General features: G+C 39.1%; 4 protein-coding genes across 5 annotated transcripts; 2 read left to right on the top strand and 2 right to left on the bottom strand.

The window, feature by feature from the left end:
* Window positions 1-218: 218 nt before the first annotated feature.
* Window positions 219-2,844, bottom strand: LOC106444456 (regulatory protein NPR1). Its single transcript, XM_013885930.3, has 4 exons — window positions 2,110-2,844; window positions 1,164-1,899; window positions 782-949; window positions 219-695 (listed from the first exon to the last, which is right to left on the bottom strand). Exons 1-4 carry the CDS (start codon window positions 2,662-2,664, stop codon window positions 415-417), a joined length of 1,740 nt encoding a protein of 579 aa, XP_013741384.1. The 5' UTR covers window positions 2,665-2,844; the 3' UTR covers window positions 219-414.
* Window positions 2,845-3,007: 163 nt separating this feature from the next.
* Window positions 3,008-6,013, top strand: LOC106444468 (casein kinase 1-like protein 1). The gene is made up of 14 exons (XM_013885937.3): window positions 3,008-3,357; window positions 3,434-3,474; window positions 3,644-3,713; window positions 3,791-3,939; window positions 4,051-4,146; window positions 4,229-4,299; window positions 4,409-4,470; window positions 4,584-4,647; window positions 4,731-4,815; window positions 4,891-5,017; window positions 5,091-5,173; window positions 5,241-5,304; window positions 5,390-5,517; window positions 5,619-6,013. The coding sequence occupies exons 1-14, from the start codon at window positions 3,282-3,284 to the stop codon at window positions 5,883-5,885; spliced, it is 1,383 nt and encodes a 460-aa protein (XP_013741391.1). The 5' UTR covers window positions 3,008-3,281; the 3' UTR covers window positions 5,886-6,013.
* A 95-nt stretch (window positions 6,014-6,108) lies between these two features.
* Window positions 6,109-8,040, top strand: LOC106444484 (glycylpeptide N-tetradecanoyltransferase 1). 2 transcript variants are annotated; one of them, XM_013885958.3, is made up of 2 exons: window positions 6,109-6,294; window positions 6,553-8,040. In XM_013885958.3, the coding sequence occupies exon 2, from the start codon at window positions 6,556-6,558 to the stop codon at window positions 7,858-7,860; it is 1,305 nt and encodes a 434-aa protein (XP_013741412.1). In that variant the 5' UTR covers window positions 6,109-6,294; window positions 6,553-6,555; the 3' UTR covers window positions 7,861-8,040. The 2 variants fall into 2 exon arrangements, with proteins under 2 accessions (XP_013741412.1, XP_013741427.1); XM_013885973.3 differs by having other exon boundaries at window positions 6,161-6,381.
* A 148-nt stretch (window positions 8,041-8,188) lies between these two features.
* On the bottom strand, window positions 8,189-12,113 carry LOC111202245 (disease resistance protein RPS2-like). The gene has a single exon (XM_048742277.1). It carries the CDS (start codon window positions 11,015-11,017, stop codon window positions 8,294-8,296), a length of 2,724 nt encoding a protein of 907 aa, XP_048598234.1. The 5' UTR covers window positions 11,018-12,113; the 3' UTR covers window positions 8,189-8,293.
* Between the last annotated feature and the right edge of the window lie 6,627 nt (window positions 12,114-18,740).

Below are 18,740 nucleotides of genomic sequence, written 5' to 3'. Positions count from 1 at the left end.
TAGCATATAGAAGATGATGCCAAAGAAACCTCTCGAGTCAGTTCCTACAACAAATTACATATAACATGGAGCGTTGAACAATTTTTTCCAAGATTCTGGATTCTTATAGACATTCAGTTGCAGTTATAGATTATGCTTTTGGTTCTTGGTAGAAGTAGGTAGACCATTCTTCATATTTTTTCGCACTCTTGACTCTTAAAGACTCTGTAACATCATCATGGTTTATTAATATATATATCACAGATTCAAAAGGTTACAGCATTTGCTTCAAACACAACGAAAGCTGCGGAATACACAGGATGCAAAGCGAAGAACAAAACTATATGAATGAGCCAACAATAGACAGAGACACTAAGACACATGATAACTCAGATATATATATGGTACATCAAATATTACCCCGAACAAATAGTGTCACCGACGCCGGTGAGAGGGTTTAGCAATAGACCTCTTTTTACCAGTTAATTTGGATGTGGAAGAAGAGGAAGCTGAGAGAGACGACTTTCCAAGATCCTCCTTGTCTTTACTAAACGCCATTTGCACAATCTCCTGTATCTCCATGAACCTCTGCCTCTTTTGTTGTCGTTGCTCAGGAGTGTCTTCTTCTACGAGAGCCAGTATAGTCAAGTCCTCAGAGTCCACAATATCATCGAGCACTTTCGAACAGCGTGGGAAGAAGCGTTTCCCGAATTCCACTGGCAGAAATAAAAGGAAAACAAGGTCAGTCAGGCAGAGAGAGGTTTGTTTCAGTTATTTTTGTTACAAAACGACTAGATGATACCAGTTTTAGAAAGCGCTGTTAGTCTACTCTGATGCATTTCTACGAACTTGAAAGGTTCCATGTGTAGGTCAGTTGCTGTCGTCACGACAAACTCGCGTGTTCCCTTCATTCGGGCGAAATCCATTGCAACTTGTGCTTCCATTGGATAGAGACATCTAGCCATTTGAACTACAAAGCAAATAAGTAGTTATCATTAGTCCACTCAATTCTCCTAAGAGAGCACACATAGCTTTATTCAAATGTAATGCATTAAAATCTTTATCAAATCCTTTAAAATATTTTGAAAACTATTATTTATATCATCAATTGAATTCTTTTGGATTCAATTAAATTCTTCAATCCCATACCACCCCAAAGAAATGAAGGAATAAGAGTTAGATACCTCTGTTTTCAAGATCAATCAACCTTATCTTGAATTCATCAGCAGCCACTGCAAGGGAGGGAAAAACATCTTCAGGAAATGGTTCTCGTTTGTTGTCTGGTTGCTTGAGTATCTCTACACATACTCCGCCTTTGGCAGCTAACTTCCCTTTCTCCAGAATACAACACTCAGCCGCCTTAGTGACTTGTTTCGCGATCAACAGAGCAGTTCTCCCGTCCAAAGACGTTTCTAATGCATTAGCCCCTTTCGTCAACAACAATGCTATCAGTGTCGGCTCTTTCCTCATCGCAGCGACGTGAAGCACCGTGTACCCTCTCGGGTTTCTCCGGTTGACATCCGCAAGCCCCAGTTCCAGGAGATTCCTCGCGGTCTTCTCATCGCAATACGCAACAGCAAAATGGAGAGCATACGCTTCGTCTAGATTCGTGTGGCCCTCTTTCAAAAGCATAACGACAAGGTCAAGATCGTCTGACTCAAGCGCCTTGTGTATGTTGGAGACATGTTTCTCTGGTTCAGCAACCTCCAAGCCGAGCTCTTTACGGATATCGATTACTTGCTTGGCAATGTTCTCAGGCAGTGACTTCTTTAGAGTAACAACATCCACGTTAGACTTGACAATGATCTCTCTGCACTTATCAAATAGCTTCTTGCACGCTTTGCCACAGATGTTAGCGAGCTTGAGGACGACCAAAGTGTCCTCTATCATAACTTTGTCTACAACATCCAGTAAATGCCTCTGAAAAATGAAAATAGACAGAGTTAAATAAAACTAAACTACTACAGGTGTTCTGTCTGAACAACACAGCTAAACCACATAAACTCATAAAGTGTGTTCTGTCTGAACAATAAAGCTAAACTACTTCAAGTGTGTTCTGTCTGAACAACACAGCTAAACTACTTCAAGTGTGTTCTGTCTGAACAAACATTGAGATCGTGTTATTATTACCTGATACATAGTAACCAGTTCCTGAATCTGGAAGACGAAAGCCAAGTAGAGAACCTCCACCATGAAATCCACAGCCGGACGGCACGCCACGTGGCAGCAACTCTCGTCTGCGCATTCAGAAACACCCTTCGGCGGGGGCCTCACTCTGCCGCTGTAAACGTACGCCAGAACAGCCACCACGGAATCGAACCCGACGTCGTACTCCGCCGCGAGCGTCTTCAGCTCGAGCTTCACGGGGGTGGACTTCTGCACCTTCTCGGCGGCTGCCAACGCGGCCTTGAAGAAGAGGCTTCTCGCGGAGAGAATGCAGCGGTGGAAGGATACTTCCTTGTCGTCGGAGAGGACAAGCTTGGCGTCGCTGTAGAACGCTTCCGGCGAGTCGAAGACGGACTCGAGGCTGGTGGAGAGGAGTTGAAACGCCGAGACCTCGGGTCTGGTGAGAAGCTCCGTCGGGTAGACGGTGGATGATCCGGAGTTATCGGTTGGCGCCGGTGCGGCGAGGAAGCTAGTGCTGCTGATCTCATAGAAATCATCAAATCCGGCAATGGTCTCCATCAATGGTGAGGAAGTTCTCGAAACAGAGAGATGGTGAGAAGTGAAAACTCCAAGAGACAAGGACCGAATCAACGAAGAAAACTTATCAATCGAAAGACTTGAGATCCATCCACACGGAAGAGAAGATAAATCATTGACGGGCTGCGTACTTACTATGTCGCGAGTGCCAAGTCAACGAGAGATGAGGAAGCATCGACGGTTATTACACGAGTACCGGTTAAGTTTCCCGAAAAGGCAATTTGAGAATATTTACTTTAACCGATTAATAACCGAAGGTGTTTACAAAACCAAACCGAACAGAACCAGAATCTATTAACAGCAACAAACCAGATTATTATTTTTCCTCCAACTTTCAGAAAGACAAAAAAAACATCCTCATCGTGTTCTGTCCATCGAAGAGCTGTCTTTTAATCTTCGTTTTCAATTCTTAGGGAGAGAAGCGTCTAAGAAACGACATTCCGTTGAGATTGGATATGTTTTTCTCCAGATCGAGATGAGGATAGCTATTGGGTTTTGGAGACACTTTTTATTCTGTTGGGTCCTTATTTCTTCCCGCTTTTGAATCTGCTTTATTTTGGGGGTTGAGATTGTAAATTAGGGTTTCGTGGGTTATATTGATGGAATCTCGTGTGGGAAACAAGTTTCGCCTTGGCAGGAAGATCGGTAGCGGTTCCTTCGGGGAGATCTATCTGGGTTCGTCACTCTTTTTTGTATTTTTTGAAATCTTCATCTGAGTTTGACATTGATATGCATTGGTTGATTTTTTCAGGTACTAATATTCAAACGAATGAAGAAGTTGCAATCAAGCTTGTGAGTCTCTCATGTATTAAACATTAATTGAGTTTGATCAATGTTGAATGCAATTTGTCATTCTTAATAGTTTGATCTATTTAGTAACATCCTTCTGACGACATGGGTTTGTTTGATCATGTTGAAAGCTCTGATATTGAATCTTTTTTCTTTGTTTTTGTTTTCTCAGGAAAGTGTCAAGACGAAACATCCTCAGCTGCTTTATGAATCGAAGTTATACAAGATTCTACAAGGAGGAAGTAATGATCTGTTGATTCCTTCTTCTTCCCTTTGTGTTTATTTTGACCTCTGTATTGCCTTTGAACTTTGGTTATAGCTGGTGTTCCAAATGTGAAATGGTACGGTGTTGAAGGGGACTACAATGTATTGGTGATCGATCTACTAGGGCCGAGTCTTGAAGATCTGTTCAACTTCTGTAGCAGAAAACTTTCCTTGAAGTCGGTCCTCATGCTTGCTGATCAAATGGTAAACCTCTTTTGTCTTCCTGTGATGTGCTTTTCTTTCACTTTGCTTGTCTATGTTTCAGTAATAATTGACTCTCTCTTTTTTTTTTTTTTTTTTGGTCTTTGTGTTAAGATCAACCGTGTTGAGTTTTTCCATTCAAAATCTTTCCTTCACCGAGATCTCAAGCCAGACAATTTCCTCATGGGCCTTGGAAGGCGAGCCAACCAGGTTCCTCATCTTATATATCCCACCTAGTATATTCTTCTTGAAGACATCATTGGATTGATTATAAGTTTGTTCCCTCTCTAAGGTATACATCATCGACTTTGGTCTAGCTAAAAAGTACAGGGATAGTACAACACATCAGCACATTCCCTACAGGTGAGGCTGATATCATTATATCACCTCCTCTTGATTGTTCTTACTTCAAGCATGATGTCGTCGTTATATGATAACTGAAACACTAATTTTCCTGTGATCCCATTCGCAGAGAAAATAAGAACCTGACAGGAACTGCACGTTACGCTAGTATGAACACCCACTTGGGAATTGGTAAGCTCGCCAAGACCTCTTCTTTTACATGTATATGTTCCAGTTTCTCTCCTTACATGTTTGAGTATCAAGATTTGACACTTATTTGTTTTCTGCCATCGTTGAACCTCAAGAACAAAGCCGAAGGGATGATCTAGAGTCTCTTGGTTATATCCTTATGTATTTCCTCAAAGGAAGGTGAGTTTATGCTACACGCCTCACTCTACTTCATTTCTTGTACTCTTTCATTGTGATGACACGTGGAAATACCTCGTTTTTAGTCTTCCATGGCAAGGACTGAAAGCTGGAAACAAGAAACAAAAGTATGAGAGGATTAGCGAAAAGAAAGTTTCCACATCCATTGAGGTAAAAATCCTTTTTCACAAGCATGCTGCTTGTTTCCCTTGCCTTGATCTGATTCGTATATTATCCCCCTCGTAGGTCTTATGTCGTGGTTACCCATCAGAATTTGCATCATATTTCCACTACTGCCGGTCGCTTCGTTTTGATGATAAACCAGACTACGCTTATCTCAAAAGGATATTCAGAGATCTCTTTATCCGTGAAGGTTTGAAACTCATCTTCCCTCTGAAACAAAACCAATTCATTTTTCTAAGAGGACTAACATTTATATGTTGCAGGATTTCAATTTGATTACGTGTTTGACTGGACCATCTTGAAGTATCAACAGTCACAACTAACAGCTCCTCCATCTCGTAATCTCGTAAGTATGGTTTGATTGAGTCTCTTTTGGTTTGGACCACTTCTTGATCGAGTCTCTTCTTCTGTAGAACCCTGCGGTTGGAACTAGCGCTGCATTGCCACCTGGCGTTTCCAACATTGATAGATACACAGGTAGATCTCCCAAACATGTGATTCTCATTCTCTCTGCATAGAACTTAGCATTCATATTGTTTATTGTTCCTTGTTGCAACCCAAGGCGAGGAAGAAGGACGACCGGTTGGTTACTCGCATATGGAATCATCTCGACGGAGAGCTTCAGGCACTCTTGACCACTCAGGGAATCTTTCAAACCAACAGACATCATCATTTAACAGAGACTCCATGGTATGAACTGTTCTGTTTCACTCTCTAGTCTCTCCCCTTAAAACCTAACTTGTGTTGTAAGACATGAGTATTCAACTTTGTTTACTTTATTTGTGATGCAGATGCCGAGCTCCTCGATGTTTGCACAATCAGCAGGATCATCGAGGAGAGTAGCGGCAGTGAGCAGCCGAGACAATCTTCTGAGCGGGGAAGAGTTTCAGAGAAGCCACCGTACAGGTGACGTAAGCCGCGGAGGAGTGATCTCTAGGAACTCCCCTGTGGAGGCTGGGAAGAGGTCTTCTTCCTCGAGAAGACACTACGAATCAGCCATTAAAGGCATTGATAATCTTCAAGTCTCCTCCGACGACAAGTTTCATCACCACCACTGATAATAATAATAATAACACAACATTAATTGTACTTGCACCGTATTGGTCAAACGACCTCAGAAGTTTCTTATGTTTTTCTTCTTCTTAATTACACACTACGAAAGTTTGAATACAGTTGAGTTAATCCACCTGAAATTGGTCCTGACTACAATTTCATAACATAAGGGTAACTATTGTAAATTACCTATTAATATTGGGGCTTAAGTGCAATAACTAAAAGTAAAAGATGCACAAACGCAATATAGAAGAAATGATTCCATCGACGAGCTTACTCACTGGGAACCCTAAGAGTTATCTCTCTACTCTCATATGACGTTCCGGAGATTTGCTACAGAGATCTGATAACTGTTCTTCTTCACCGGAAACGAATCGGAGCTAGTCTTGGTTCATCTCTGTTCAAGAACAATCAGTGAGTTTTAGTCTGTCGTCGTCGTCTTCATAGTTTCGTTCTTATATTGGGACTCATGAGAGATCTGAGTTGATCACGATTACTTCGGTTAGTTAGTTACAAATCTTTGTGATTAAGCATGCTATAGCTAGCATAAGATTTGTGATTAAGCATACTATACCTCGATGGTTTTACAAATAATTTGGATTGATGTAGCTGCGAATTCCTAAATGTTGATTTGGATGCAGTTTATTCGTTATTAATTACTGTAATTTTCAGGAAATGGGAGACGAAAATTCACTTCCTGGCTCTCTGGAAGAGAAAGCAGATCAAGTTGCTGAAGCAACTCCATTAGTTGGGGACGATGCTTCTCTGGAAACTATAGTCAGAAGATTCCAGGACTCCATGTCAGTGGAGAAAACACACAAGTTCTGGGAGACTCAACCCGTTGGGCAGTTCAAAGACATCGGTGACACGAGCCTACCTGAAGGTCCCATCGAGGCTGCGACTCCCTTGTCTGAGGTCAAGCAGGAGCCTTACAACCTTCCCGCTGCTTATGAATGGACCACGTGTGATATGAAGTCTGATTACGTTTGCTCTGAGGTTTACAACCTTCTTAAGAACAACTACGTCGAGGATGATGAGAATATGTTCAGGTTCAATTACTCTAAGGAGTTTCTGAGCTGGGCTCTGCGTCCGCCTGGGTACTATCAGAGTTGGCATATTGGAGTTCGTGCCAAGGTGTCGAAGAAGCTTGTGGCTTTCATCAGCGGTGTGCCAGCTAGGATCGGGGTTGGTGATGATGTTGTGAAAATGGCGGAGATTAATTTCTTGTGCGTTCATAAGAAGCTTAGGTCGAAGAGGCTTGCACCTGTTATGATTAAGGAGGTTACGAGGAGGGTTCATTTGGAGAATATTTGGCAAGCGGCTTACACTGCTGGGGTTGTGCTTCCGACGCCGGTTGCGACTTGCCAGTATTGGCACAGGACCTTGAACCCGAAGAAGCTTATTGATGTCGGATTTTCAAGGCTTGGTGCAAGAATGACTATGAGCAGGACCATTAAACTGTACAAGTTACCAGACGTACCTGCTACTCCTGGGTTTAGGAAAATGGAGCCCTGTGATGTCCCTGCTGTGACACGGTTACTCAGGAATTATCTTAGCCAGTTTATCGTTGCTACAGACTTTGATGAGAATGATGTTGAGCACTGGCTTCTCCCAAGGGAGGATGTTGTGGACAGTTACCTTGTAGAAAGCCCAGAGACCCATGATGTTACTGATTTCTGCAGCTTCTACACTCTTCCTTCAACAATTCTCGGCAACCCCAACTATTCAACACTGAAAGCTGCTTATTCGTACTACAATGTGGCTACGAAGACGACTTTTCTTCAGCTGATGAATGATGCTCTAATAGTCGCCAAACAGAAGGGTTTTGATGTATTCAATGCATTGGATGTTATGCACAATGAGAGTTTCCTCAAAGAGCTGAAGTTTGGGCCAGGAGATGGGCAGCTTCACTATTATCTCTACAATTATCGTCTAAGAAGTGCCTTAAAGCCATCAGAACTTGGGCTGGTGCTCCTGTGAGCTGCTCACATTTCAACTTCATGTTCGACTGAACTCAGCTGGAGTTTTGGGTTTCTTTTTCCTTTCTTTTTTTCTCTGAACTCCTTCCCTATGGGATAGTGAATGCTTATTTAAGTTGTTGGCAATGCGAATTTGAAACTTTTGCAAGTTTGATCGATAAAATTATCAGGTTTCTAGTCATTCTTATACCGTTTAATCTGATTTCATTTTCTATAGTATTGTTTTTGCACTCTCCATGACCTGTTAAGCTAAATTCTGTGGCTGCTTTTTTATGTTTACTTCTCTACTCTAAAGCGACATGCTAAAGGCGACAGTGTTGGTAAAGTCTGCTCAAGCTCTTAATATTTTTTTTGCAAAAGAGTTTAACATTCATTTGTTTTCATGTACATTACTGACAGATGTTGATATGTATAGAATGCTCCTAGCTTTCGTATCAATTTGGAACAAAGCGTGGTGAACAACAAAGCACTGTGATTGGTTGATCTTTTTCCAGTGCGTCCCACCATTTCTCATCACAGTAAACTGCTGGCAAGTTTGGCTGGACCCTTTCCTGAAATGGCAGTTTCTTCACTTTGGGGCAATTTATGATGACTAGAGTTTCTAGTTTCTGGAAAGAAAATCGAGATGGAAGGATGCTGCTTAGTTCTGGTAGATCCCTAATTGACAAAGTCTTCAGGCCTGGGAACAATACTAGATCTTCAATGGATGGACTCTCATGGTCACTAATCAGTTCCTCTAGCTCTCTGCAGTCGAACAGGTCAATCGTCTCTAGCTTTGGGAGTTGCTGAGCCCATGAGACGTTCTTTAGCTTGTGGCAGTGTGAAATGTTGATGCAACGGATGTTCCGCAGACTCTCTTGGCTTACAGAACTTCCCCACACTCTGCTTAACTTGTGGAGGCTGTGTACCGTCAGAACCTCTAGACTTGGAAGCCAATCAACATCTGTAGGTGTGATCAGGTACTCCAAGTCATTGCAACTTTTAATGCTAAGTCTTCTTATGTTCCCACCGTGGTTTGAGAGTGATGAGAGATCGAAGTGGGGGAGACCATTGCATTCTTCGACGTGCAGATGATGTATACATTTATGCAAGGCGTCAAACTCGTAGAGTGTTTTCAGGCTCTCCAGTGAGAGAACAGTGATACCGAGTGTGGTGAGGTTTTCTAAGTGTTCCAAGTCGGCAAATCCAAGTTCTTCTTCATCTTCTCCATAGCTCTGCAGTTCCCAACCAGCGTAACTGTAGTATAGGTTCAGAACCTCGAGCTTGCTTAGCCAACATATGGCATCTCGTGGGATTGTCTGGAGAAACTGCGTTCTTTGTAGGTCTAGATGCTTCAGCATTCTAAGATGCCTAAGCTCTTGAGGCAGCACACTTATCTTTGTTCCCGACAGAGCTAGATGATACAACTCCACCAAATACTTAATAGACAGTGGGATCTCAGTGATACTTGTGAAGGACAAGTCAAGGACCCTGAGAACAGGCATATACATGAAAAAGTTTGCTGGAATCTTCTTCAAAGAGCTGTTCTGCTGGAGCAGCAATGTTGTCAGATTCGGGCATATGGGATTTTCAGGCAACATCTGGAGTCTGTTATCCAACAACGAAATCACCAACGTATGTCGCCATCTTTCTGTTTTGGGAGCTTCAGTAAGTCCCATGCTTGGCTCTACTAGGATCAACTCCTTATAAGTCCCCTGTTCAGATGCCATCCACAGTGCAAAGCTTCTAACGACATTATGCATCTTCACCTGCGTCTTCTCATCTCCGGTTTCCAACAAACACGCCGCTTTAAGATCTCCAACCAGAAAATATCCCTGGTATATAGTGTTAACGCCATGGGAGCTGATCAGAAACCCTTCTCCGACCCAGTACTCAACAAGCTGTTCGATCTCAATAGAGTGATCTTCTGGGAATAAAGCGCAGTACAAGAAACAAGTTCGAAGCAGATCGCTCTCTAGGTTGTCGTAGCTGAATTTTAAAAGGGCAAATACATAGTCCATACCCTTCATCTCTGCTGGAAATCTATTCAGAACTTCACTGGCGTGAATCCACTCCTCTTCAGTCTCTCTGTGAGCCATGGCTCCTCCTAAAGTGATCAACGCTAGTGGCAATCCACCGCATTTAGTGACAATGGTCTCAGCGTGCCGGCGAATCAACGGTGACTCCAAGAGATCTCTTCTCCCAAGTTTACCACAAAAGAGCTCCCACGCATATTGCTTCTCAAGAAAATCCACTCTCAGCTTGCATTCCGCACCCATTTTGCTGCATAATGCCATGGACCGTGTCGTGAACATCACTTTGCATTTGTTTTCCCTGTCAGGTCGAGGAACTCCTGTCTTGTCCAAGTCTATCTCTTCCCAGACATCATCAAGCAACAACAAGAACCGTCTCTGTTTCAAAGCTCTGTATATCTTGAAAGCTCTACCTTCCCCTGTCTCCTTCTCATCCCAAGATAAACCCAACCGCGCTCCAACAGCTTGCTGAATTGTACACTCTCCGAATTCACGGGACATTGTAACCCATATCAGTACATCGTACTGATGACCTTTTGTGATCAGCTCGTTGTTAATGCTCTGCATTAACGTTGTCTTCCCAACCCCACCAGGTCCATAAATCCCAATGATTCCTCTTTCTTCTTCTTCTTTACTGAGAAGTTCCCACACCCGTTCCATCATTGTGGTGTTCCCAACCACGGACTTGATAGGTATCTCCATAGAAGTCTCTTGAATCGACCCACCATCTGTTTCTATATCTTCAGAGCGTTGTCTCAGATCATTGATGCTCTTCAGTGTACCCAAAACCTTCTTGCTCAGTTTGTACTCAGCACAACCTAAGCAACTGAGGCATCTCCTCCGCGCTCTTTTCCTCTGTTCCCGACGCATAAACCTCCCTAGAATCGATTCTGTTCTTACCTCTGCTGCTTGCACCGCACTGAGCCACTCTCTAGCACGGTTTGTGCAGCTTCGACCCTCTAGATTGTCTCGTTGGATGCGTAGATTCAGGTCGTCACGTATGGCCTTCAGTTCACCTGTGGCTGTTTCGAGATCACTGATGGCTTGCTTAAGATCAGTCTTATGTCCTGCTCTTCTCTCTGCCATATTCATAGATTCACACAACGCCTGCGCTAAGCCCACGACTAGAGATGAGATGCAATCCATTTGGAAGATTTCTCGCTCTTTCTTCACTTCCTCTCTCTGAGCAAACTAATTTTAAGTCGATAATTGCTGCGGTCGATCTGATCATACCGATACGGTGAGAGTTGATTCATAAAGTCAAGTCAACTACAATAAGCTTGTTGTGACTTGGTCCAAGTAAACGAGTAGATCTTTAAACAACTCATGATACTAAAGATATCCTCATGAATATATATTTTTTTGTCAACATTTTCATTAAACACATTAAAACTTCCAACATACAACATAGTTTTTCTTATGTAGCCTAGCTTGTTTAGCAAGGGAGTCTACAACATTAAGATTATCTCTAGATATGTAATGAAAAGTGTAATCTCTATGTCTTGAGATCTCAAGGATATCCTGTAGCACAAAGGCAGCCTCTGTGATACGGAAATTTCTGATGGTTTGTTCAGTTTTGAACTGATTTAACTCATCAAATAAACTCTTACAATCTCTCATGAAGGCAACCTTACAGTAGTTTAGTCGGCCCATTTGTTCAGGAGGGCTATTGCTTCAGCCTCTAAAGTAGAATTCATAGGCGCTTCTGCTGAGGATCCATGCATGATTTGGGTGCCTTCTCTTCTGTGTAAAGACCAGCCAAATCCCATCTCCTCTCTAGAAGACTTCCATGAAGCATCCACTAGGCCACTCTGCACTGAAAAAACGCATAGTTTAGCGTTTCCATCTGTTCTTCACAAACCGGACATGTTTTGTCCATTTTTACTCCTCTCCTCCAAAGATTATATTCCCCCATGTGCCATTCTCCACCAGAAAGTCTTTATGTTTGGATGAATATTAAGAGATCAGATAGATGAACAACACTTCCTGACTTCTTCAGATATAACAGCATTTGTTTCCTGGTTTCCTGCTTCCATTGTTGAGAAGCTTCTCTGAATATAGTACCCTAAAAGTAATAATATTTAATTGAAACGTTATGCCAAATCTCTCTCGAATAGACTTTTGCGTTGACTTGCTAAAGAGTGTTCTCATGTTAAGATTAGACTTTCTACTAAATCTAATTATGAATGCCACATGTAGCTGTGATAAATTTCAACCTTCGCCTCTTAATGATTCTATCTAAGTTCTCAAAATTTATATATGGTAATCGACCGCATGCAGTAATGGTTAACATTAGCCTAACTGATACACAGTTACATACTGGTTCGTAGTTAGTACTTAGATCACTATACGTGACTATTCTTTGAATGAACATATCATAATAATTGAGATGAATTGATGCTCGGTTGCCACAGAAACATTATTCTGAATGTGGTCCAGTTTCTTTATGATGGTGTCATGAGTTTTGGGCTCAAGGAAAAAAAACACTGAAGAGTTGAAAAATAATTACAAGCTTTTCTGTTGTTAATGGAGACAAGAAGAGTATGTTCCATATCAAAAGAATCGAATAGTCTGTTTCACCCAGAAAATGGGAGGCATCGATGATGTGTATGGATGTAATAAAACACCACATTATTCCTTTATTTAATTTAAAATATGACTAATCAATACAATACTAAAAGGGTAATAAGCTCAACAACTAGAGTATCCACGTAGGCAAATTTAATCAGCCTATCATAGTATTGAATTAGGCCATGTCACCCAAATTAACCTAAACGACATATTAGGCAAATTAAATCGGCTGAACGAAGAAGAATTACGTTCGAACGGCTGAGATTTCTTCGTTCCAATCTCTCAGTGCTTAGCTATGGCGATCCGTTACGCGAGCAAAGAACCTCGATCCGAGCAAGACGACGACATTTAGGATGGCGGTTAACTGCCGGCACCGGCTTGAGTCGAGGATGGATCCTTAATACTTCGGGAACGCGATACAGAGCATACCGACGATGGCGACTGCGGGAGATCTGCTAGCAAACGATCTCCGATGGTTTGCCGATCAACTTCACAGGAACGTGGTGGCGCACGACGACGCGACGGTCCGCCGGGGAATAGCCGATTGGGAGAGCAATCCGAGGCTGTTCCCTCTGGGAAATGCAGACGGTGATTCGATCACGATGGGGAGCTCACCGAGATTCCCAATGTACGACAACGATTTTGGATGGGGAAAGCCGTTAGCGGTGAGGAGCGGAGGAGCGAACAAATTCGACGGGAAGATATCGGCGTTTCCAGGAAAAGAAAAACTCGCGGGCGAGGAGAGAAACGTCTTTGCCGGGAGAGAGAACGTCGGAGACGATGACGTGTTTGGCGGAAGCGGCGACAAAATCAGCTCCGGCGTCGTTGCAGGTGATGTAAATGTGACCGGCGGGGCTGGTGTAGAAACGGCTGGCTAAAAGAGGGAAGAGGGAGAGAGCTGAGGAAAGAGAACGGTGGAGAGAAGAGACAAGGTCGTCGAAGGAGAAGGAAGGAGGAGGGGTGGCGAGGAGCACACCTTTTTGTATGTTGTGACATGAGAGCATAGGAAGATCAGAGACTGAGAGACGGAGATCGGCCACGGTGGACTTCTTCTCCGGGTACACAATGCACTTGGAGATTATTTCTCTTCACCACTATCTCTTGCTTGACAGGAAAGGAAGTGAAAAGGGCACCGCAAAAACTTCGAAGCCGTTGGTTAAAGGCTTTGTGCATGATAACGATGATGAAGTCATGAAAATCACAAAGGTCTTGAAGAACAAAAGGGGAGGTGACCCTCTATTCAGCGAAATTCATATGTCGCGGTTGGATCAAGCGGGGATGACCTACACACCATGGCTGAGCCATTGCCAAGGGTTAAAAAAAGAGTGGCCAGGTCAGTTATCGTGATCAAGCCAAGCTTCATGAGCTTCAAGTCATGTTTGTAGGGGAAGTAAAACGTAGAACCCAGTACTCTACAATTCTTGGTGCTTACTTTAGTGGTTTCAGGGAAGCCAATAAGCTTCTCAAGCATTAAAGTGTAGTTTTTGAGTGTTCGTTTTTAAGATATGTTTTCAGGTCAATGTGTTTAGAGAAGCTTGGTTAGTTTTGTAAAGGTTAAAAAAATTGTTTACTTTCAGTTTGTTTTTTTTTAATTCTTTATTACAAGTTTCAAGCACGAAAGAACAATGATGGATATTTTAACTAAACAACAGTCAATGGTTAAAGTTAAAAAGAAAGCAAGATATAAAGATGTCTAATTGAATTTGCATCTTTGTTTATGGTTCACTATAAGAGAGAGAGAATGGATGTTATATGTCACAATTTTCTATGGAGTAGGAAAGAAGCATAAGAGAGAAGTAGAGAACAGTTGTGAATGGTGTATTAAGTATGGTAAAAGCAATAGAATGTGTTTAAGATCTATAAGATGAGGAGTAGTTCATATGAGCAGCTCAGGTTGGGGAATGTCCTGAGGAGGAGGAATGCACGGTTTTGGCTACATGAGCAACACAAAGTTAAGAACTAAGACAACATTTGTTCTTGATTGAAACAACGTGATGGGTGACTAATGAACTGTATTGTTGCGGGAATTGCTTCTAGCTTCAGAACTTGAAATGTCTACATTTAGGGACAAGAGATGATTGAGGAGTGAGTTTTAGAGAGAAGTTTATTAGAGTCCCATAATTTCACATTTGAGCTTCTTTTCTTTTTGTTTAATATATGTCCCAATTTGGAGTTTATTTTTATTCTTCTTTTCTTTGCTGTAAAATGACAAATACAGACTAAAACCAAGACAAGAAAAAGCGAAATTTGGGTCACAGCACTTTTATTTTCAATTTGGATAGAGAAAATAGAAAGAAGTCATTTGAGAGAACATGGTGAAGTTGAATAACTAAAGTAGGTGTTTGTTCCATTTAAATCATTTCTAAAATGAATTTTATTTTAAGGTTTGCCACTTCGCCTAAGTTGTTATTCTCCTTTACCAAAACATAAAATCTAAATTTTAAAGTTGTATTTACATTACAGTTTTCATTTACTGATAAGAAATTGAATAATGATTTGATTGGTAACCATGGAATGGTAGAATAGCGTTCAAAACGGTATTTTGTCAATTAACAAAAATTAGTAGCAATGAAAAACAATGTAAAAATGCAAGTTTATTTTCCCCTGGCAAAATATAAATTATTAAAGTGAGTTTTTGAAGATTACTAAATTAATAAATATAAAACACAAATAAAAATGTAATACAAACAGGGTTGATGTTATATTAGAATAAATATAACAATAATTCATAAATTATATAAAAATATCAAATGATTAAATATATCATTTTAAGATTGTTTTATATATGAATAATTTGATAGTTTTATAAAAAGATATTAAAATCACAAAGATTATAATAATAAATTTAAAATAATAATATTCGTGAGGTGTATATTACCCTAATGTATGAACTAATTTAAAATACACTCAAGCTTGGCAGCAAATCTGCCAAAAAATATTTATCCTACGCAACTTCACGATATTATTGATAATAATTAAAACCTGGTAATATAGAAAGATTTTGGGCAAAATAGCCGAGAAGCTTAGAAATTTTTTTTAAACACGGTCCGAAATAAATTGAGATCATACACTATTAAAAAGAGAATATGAAGGCCTGTTAAGGTGTCCACGTTAGTAAAACATTCGCAACCAATCATTTGTCCATGTCAACATGGATGTTAAGTTGTTGGACCACGAATTTGTGCTGCGTAATAGACCCTTTAACTTTAATGACCGATTTGTTTTGCCATCTTCTTACTCCAACCTAATTTTGTTATGACGTCTACAGAAGACCTTCCAGAACTCACTGTTTTCCTATCTCATCTGTATAACGCCTGCAACGGCTATAATGACGAATTAAAGCTACTTAACTACTCCTCCAGACAAATCGGCGTCTAACTCCCCACATTCCTCCTCTTACTCAATCATAACGATACCTCCTCAAGCCAAAAATCTATTGTTCAGATCCTCAAATCCATTCCTAGCTTTATGGCAAATCAAACGGCAGTCACCACCACCCAAGTTCACTCTCCATTTTTCTTCAGTAAGGTTTCATCAGGACCTTGAGATTCTCAGTTGCTTTTTCAGCTAATCTATTTCTGGAAAGCTCACAACAATTCCAAATGAGGCATTCTTCTCGGCCTTGAGATGCTGATGATTGATGAAGAGGTACGTGTTCATATTTCAATATTATGCTTCTGATTTCATACATGTCTCTGATTTTTTCTAAGAGAGAGAGAATATGTTAACAAGATTATATCCTCAAACTCAACACCTAAGAATTTTTAACGTTAAGAGATAATTTTAAGATTAGTTAAATAAATGACTATCTGTGAATATGTTAATGGTTCTCAATATCCTTTCATGTAGTAACTAAATATAGAATTGTTCAAATTGAAATCTACTACATAGTTCACATTTTTATAACAAACAATTATTTACAATATTAAATACGAAAAAGTTTAATATTGTAAATAAATTATGGCTTCAAAACTTAAAGAATTGCTGAATCATTTTATTGGTTATCAAAATTTACAGATTTGAGTATTCAAAATTATTACACATTTATAAAATTATATATTTATATGAAATAAAGGTTATTCACCTATACTTCAAAAAATAATTCAAAATCAATTAGACGATATATAAGAAAATATATAATATACATAAGATGATAGAATTTTTATTTTATTTTATTAAATGTAGAGTATTTTAAATTTTGAGAAAGATTTAAACATGGTTACGAAAATATTAATAGAGATAATTCATATGTTAACATAAATTAATGATATTTCAAACAAAAAAATATATCGAAACAAATAAATGATATAATATTAAAAAAAACAAACTTAATTTTTTAAAAAAATCTAAGGTTTAATGTTTATAAACAAACAAACCCCGCGTAGCGCGGTAAAATCTCTAGTATATATAATTAGTTAATGATACTCCCTCTGTTCTTAAAAAAAATGATGTTTTACAGAATTTTGATGTTTCAATATATAAAATATTTTCATTTTTCTAGATAACTTTTACTTTATAAAAAACTGTGTACCTAATTATATTTTAATAGTCTATATTTTGTAATTGATGAATACTATTAATTTATAGTTTTAATAATATTTTCTAGACAAAAAGTAGTTTTTTAATATGTGTGTTTCTACCTAAACATATTATATGTAGGAATAGATGGAGTATATAGTAGTAGTACCCTTCTTTGATTTAATTAGGTTATAATTACGAGTTGAACAACCTTTACTTCGTCCCTTAATCGCGTTGCCCTCAAGGAAAGCTAAAAGATTAACATAATAAATAAGCAAATATTAACCAAAATATCCACTATCCATTTTCTTGGCCATCTTCTCATTTTTTTGTTTCATTTAAGCATATGTTGATTTCCAAATATTTTATCTACTTTTTATTTTATTTACCATAAATAGTTGATGATTGGTTCATTGAATCTGAGGTGTCTTGGGTATTTTGTCTGTTGCCCATCATCCAGAACCAACTTTCACATTTCCATTTACAGATAACATTTCGTTTACACATTATCCAAAGAATACGACACAAGTGGCATAAAACATACGGAACTTGGTAAAATAGTTTTATAGTAACGTTCTGTTATGCACAAAAAAAAAGTAACGTCAACCAATATAATGTTATTTATTTGAGATATTAAGAACCAAAAGAATAGGAAAATAAATAAAACAAGAGAAAGACAAGATATTTACGGAATTAAAAGGTTTGTCTTTGTCAGTGGTGCAATGAACCTTTCTTTCTCTCCTCTCTCCCGCCACCCAACTAACACATCTCCGACCGTACACGTCACCCCCTCTCGGTCACCAAAACTGGACTTTTCTTCCTATACGTGTCCCTCATCGACCGGTTTCTGTTAAACATGGGGCCCAATGTTATTCATATTTTTTTTCTTAAATTTATAGATTTTAAAATATTGACGGATTCTCTCATGTTCTTGGTTCATTGCTCAATTATTTCCATGATGAGTCCTATCATAATGTTCAGTCGGAATCATGTTTTTATTTTCTGTATTGCGACAACAACAACAACATGTTGTGGAAAAGAAATGAAAAGAAAATGAATGCACGTAGATTTTAACGTATTTCGTGTAAATTTATAATTGCAAGACCGATTCTTCACTTCATATTCTCAGGAAAATACCAATTTCTTTCAGCTCTGCATAACCATTTCATGGCTACATAAATTTTAAAAATAATTAAGATTGAATAATCTAGGTTATGGTGGTTGTATGTTCATATGCTAACATATACATACAAACAATGCTTTTAGGTTTTAAGTTTGACCAAAAATAGTTTCTAAGATATATAGTTTTAGATTATTTGACTAATGATTCCCATTAAATTATAATTATTCAGATATCATACAGGCTGTCTTCCATTTTTACAGAATATAAGAACATCCAATTCTATTATTCTTATACTGAAAATGACAGAAGTTTAATTGTTTTTTAATATATCTATATATGAGTATGTTTTTAGTCCAATGTTTAGAAGTTTCTAATAAACTTTGTTAAATGACAAATAAATATTTTGTAAACTACGACTTAAATCCGAATGTGACACGTATGTCTATTAGTGAAAGACATCTAATAAAACTACATTTAATTCATTAAACCGATGACCTAACTAAAGTTTAAAAGCTAAACGGAGTATTTCTTCTAACAAGAAAAAAGAATTATTTGGTGTAATAATATTTGATGATTCAACATTTATTTGTACAAAGTTATTAAAAGTGAAAAAAAGCCGAGCAATGAATCAAAATAAAATACAAAAAAATTATTGAA

Source organism: Brassica napus, chromosome A1 (assembly GCF_020379485.1).
Source record: "Brassica napus cultivar Da-Ae chromosome A1, Da-Ae, whole genome shotgun sequence".
NCBI lineage: Eukaryota > Viridiplantae > Streptophyta > Magnoliopsida > Brassicales > Brassicaceae > Brassica > Brassica napus.
The sequence above is the reverse complement of the archived record's forward strand: the minus strand, read 5'-3'. Positions and strand labels throughout refer to the sequence as shown.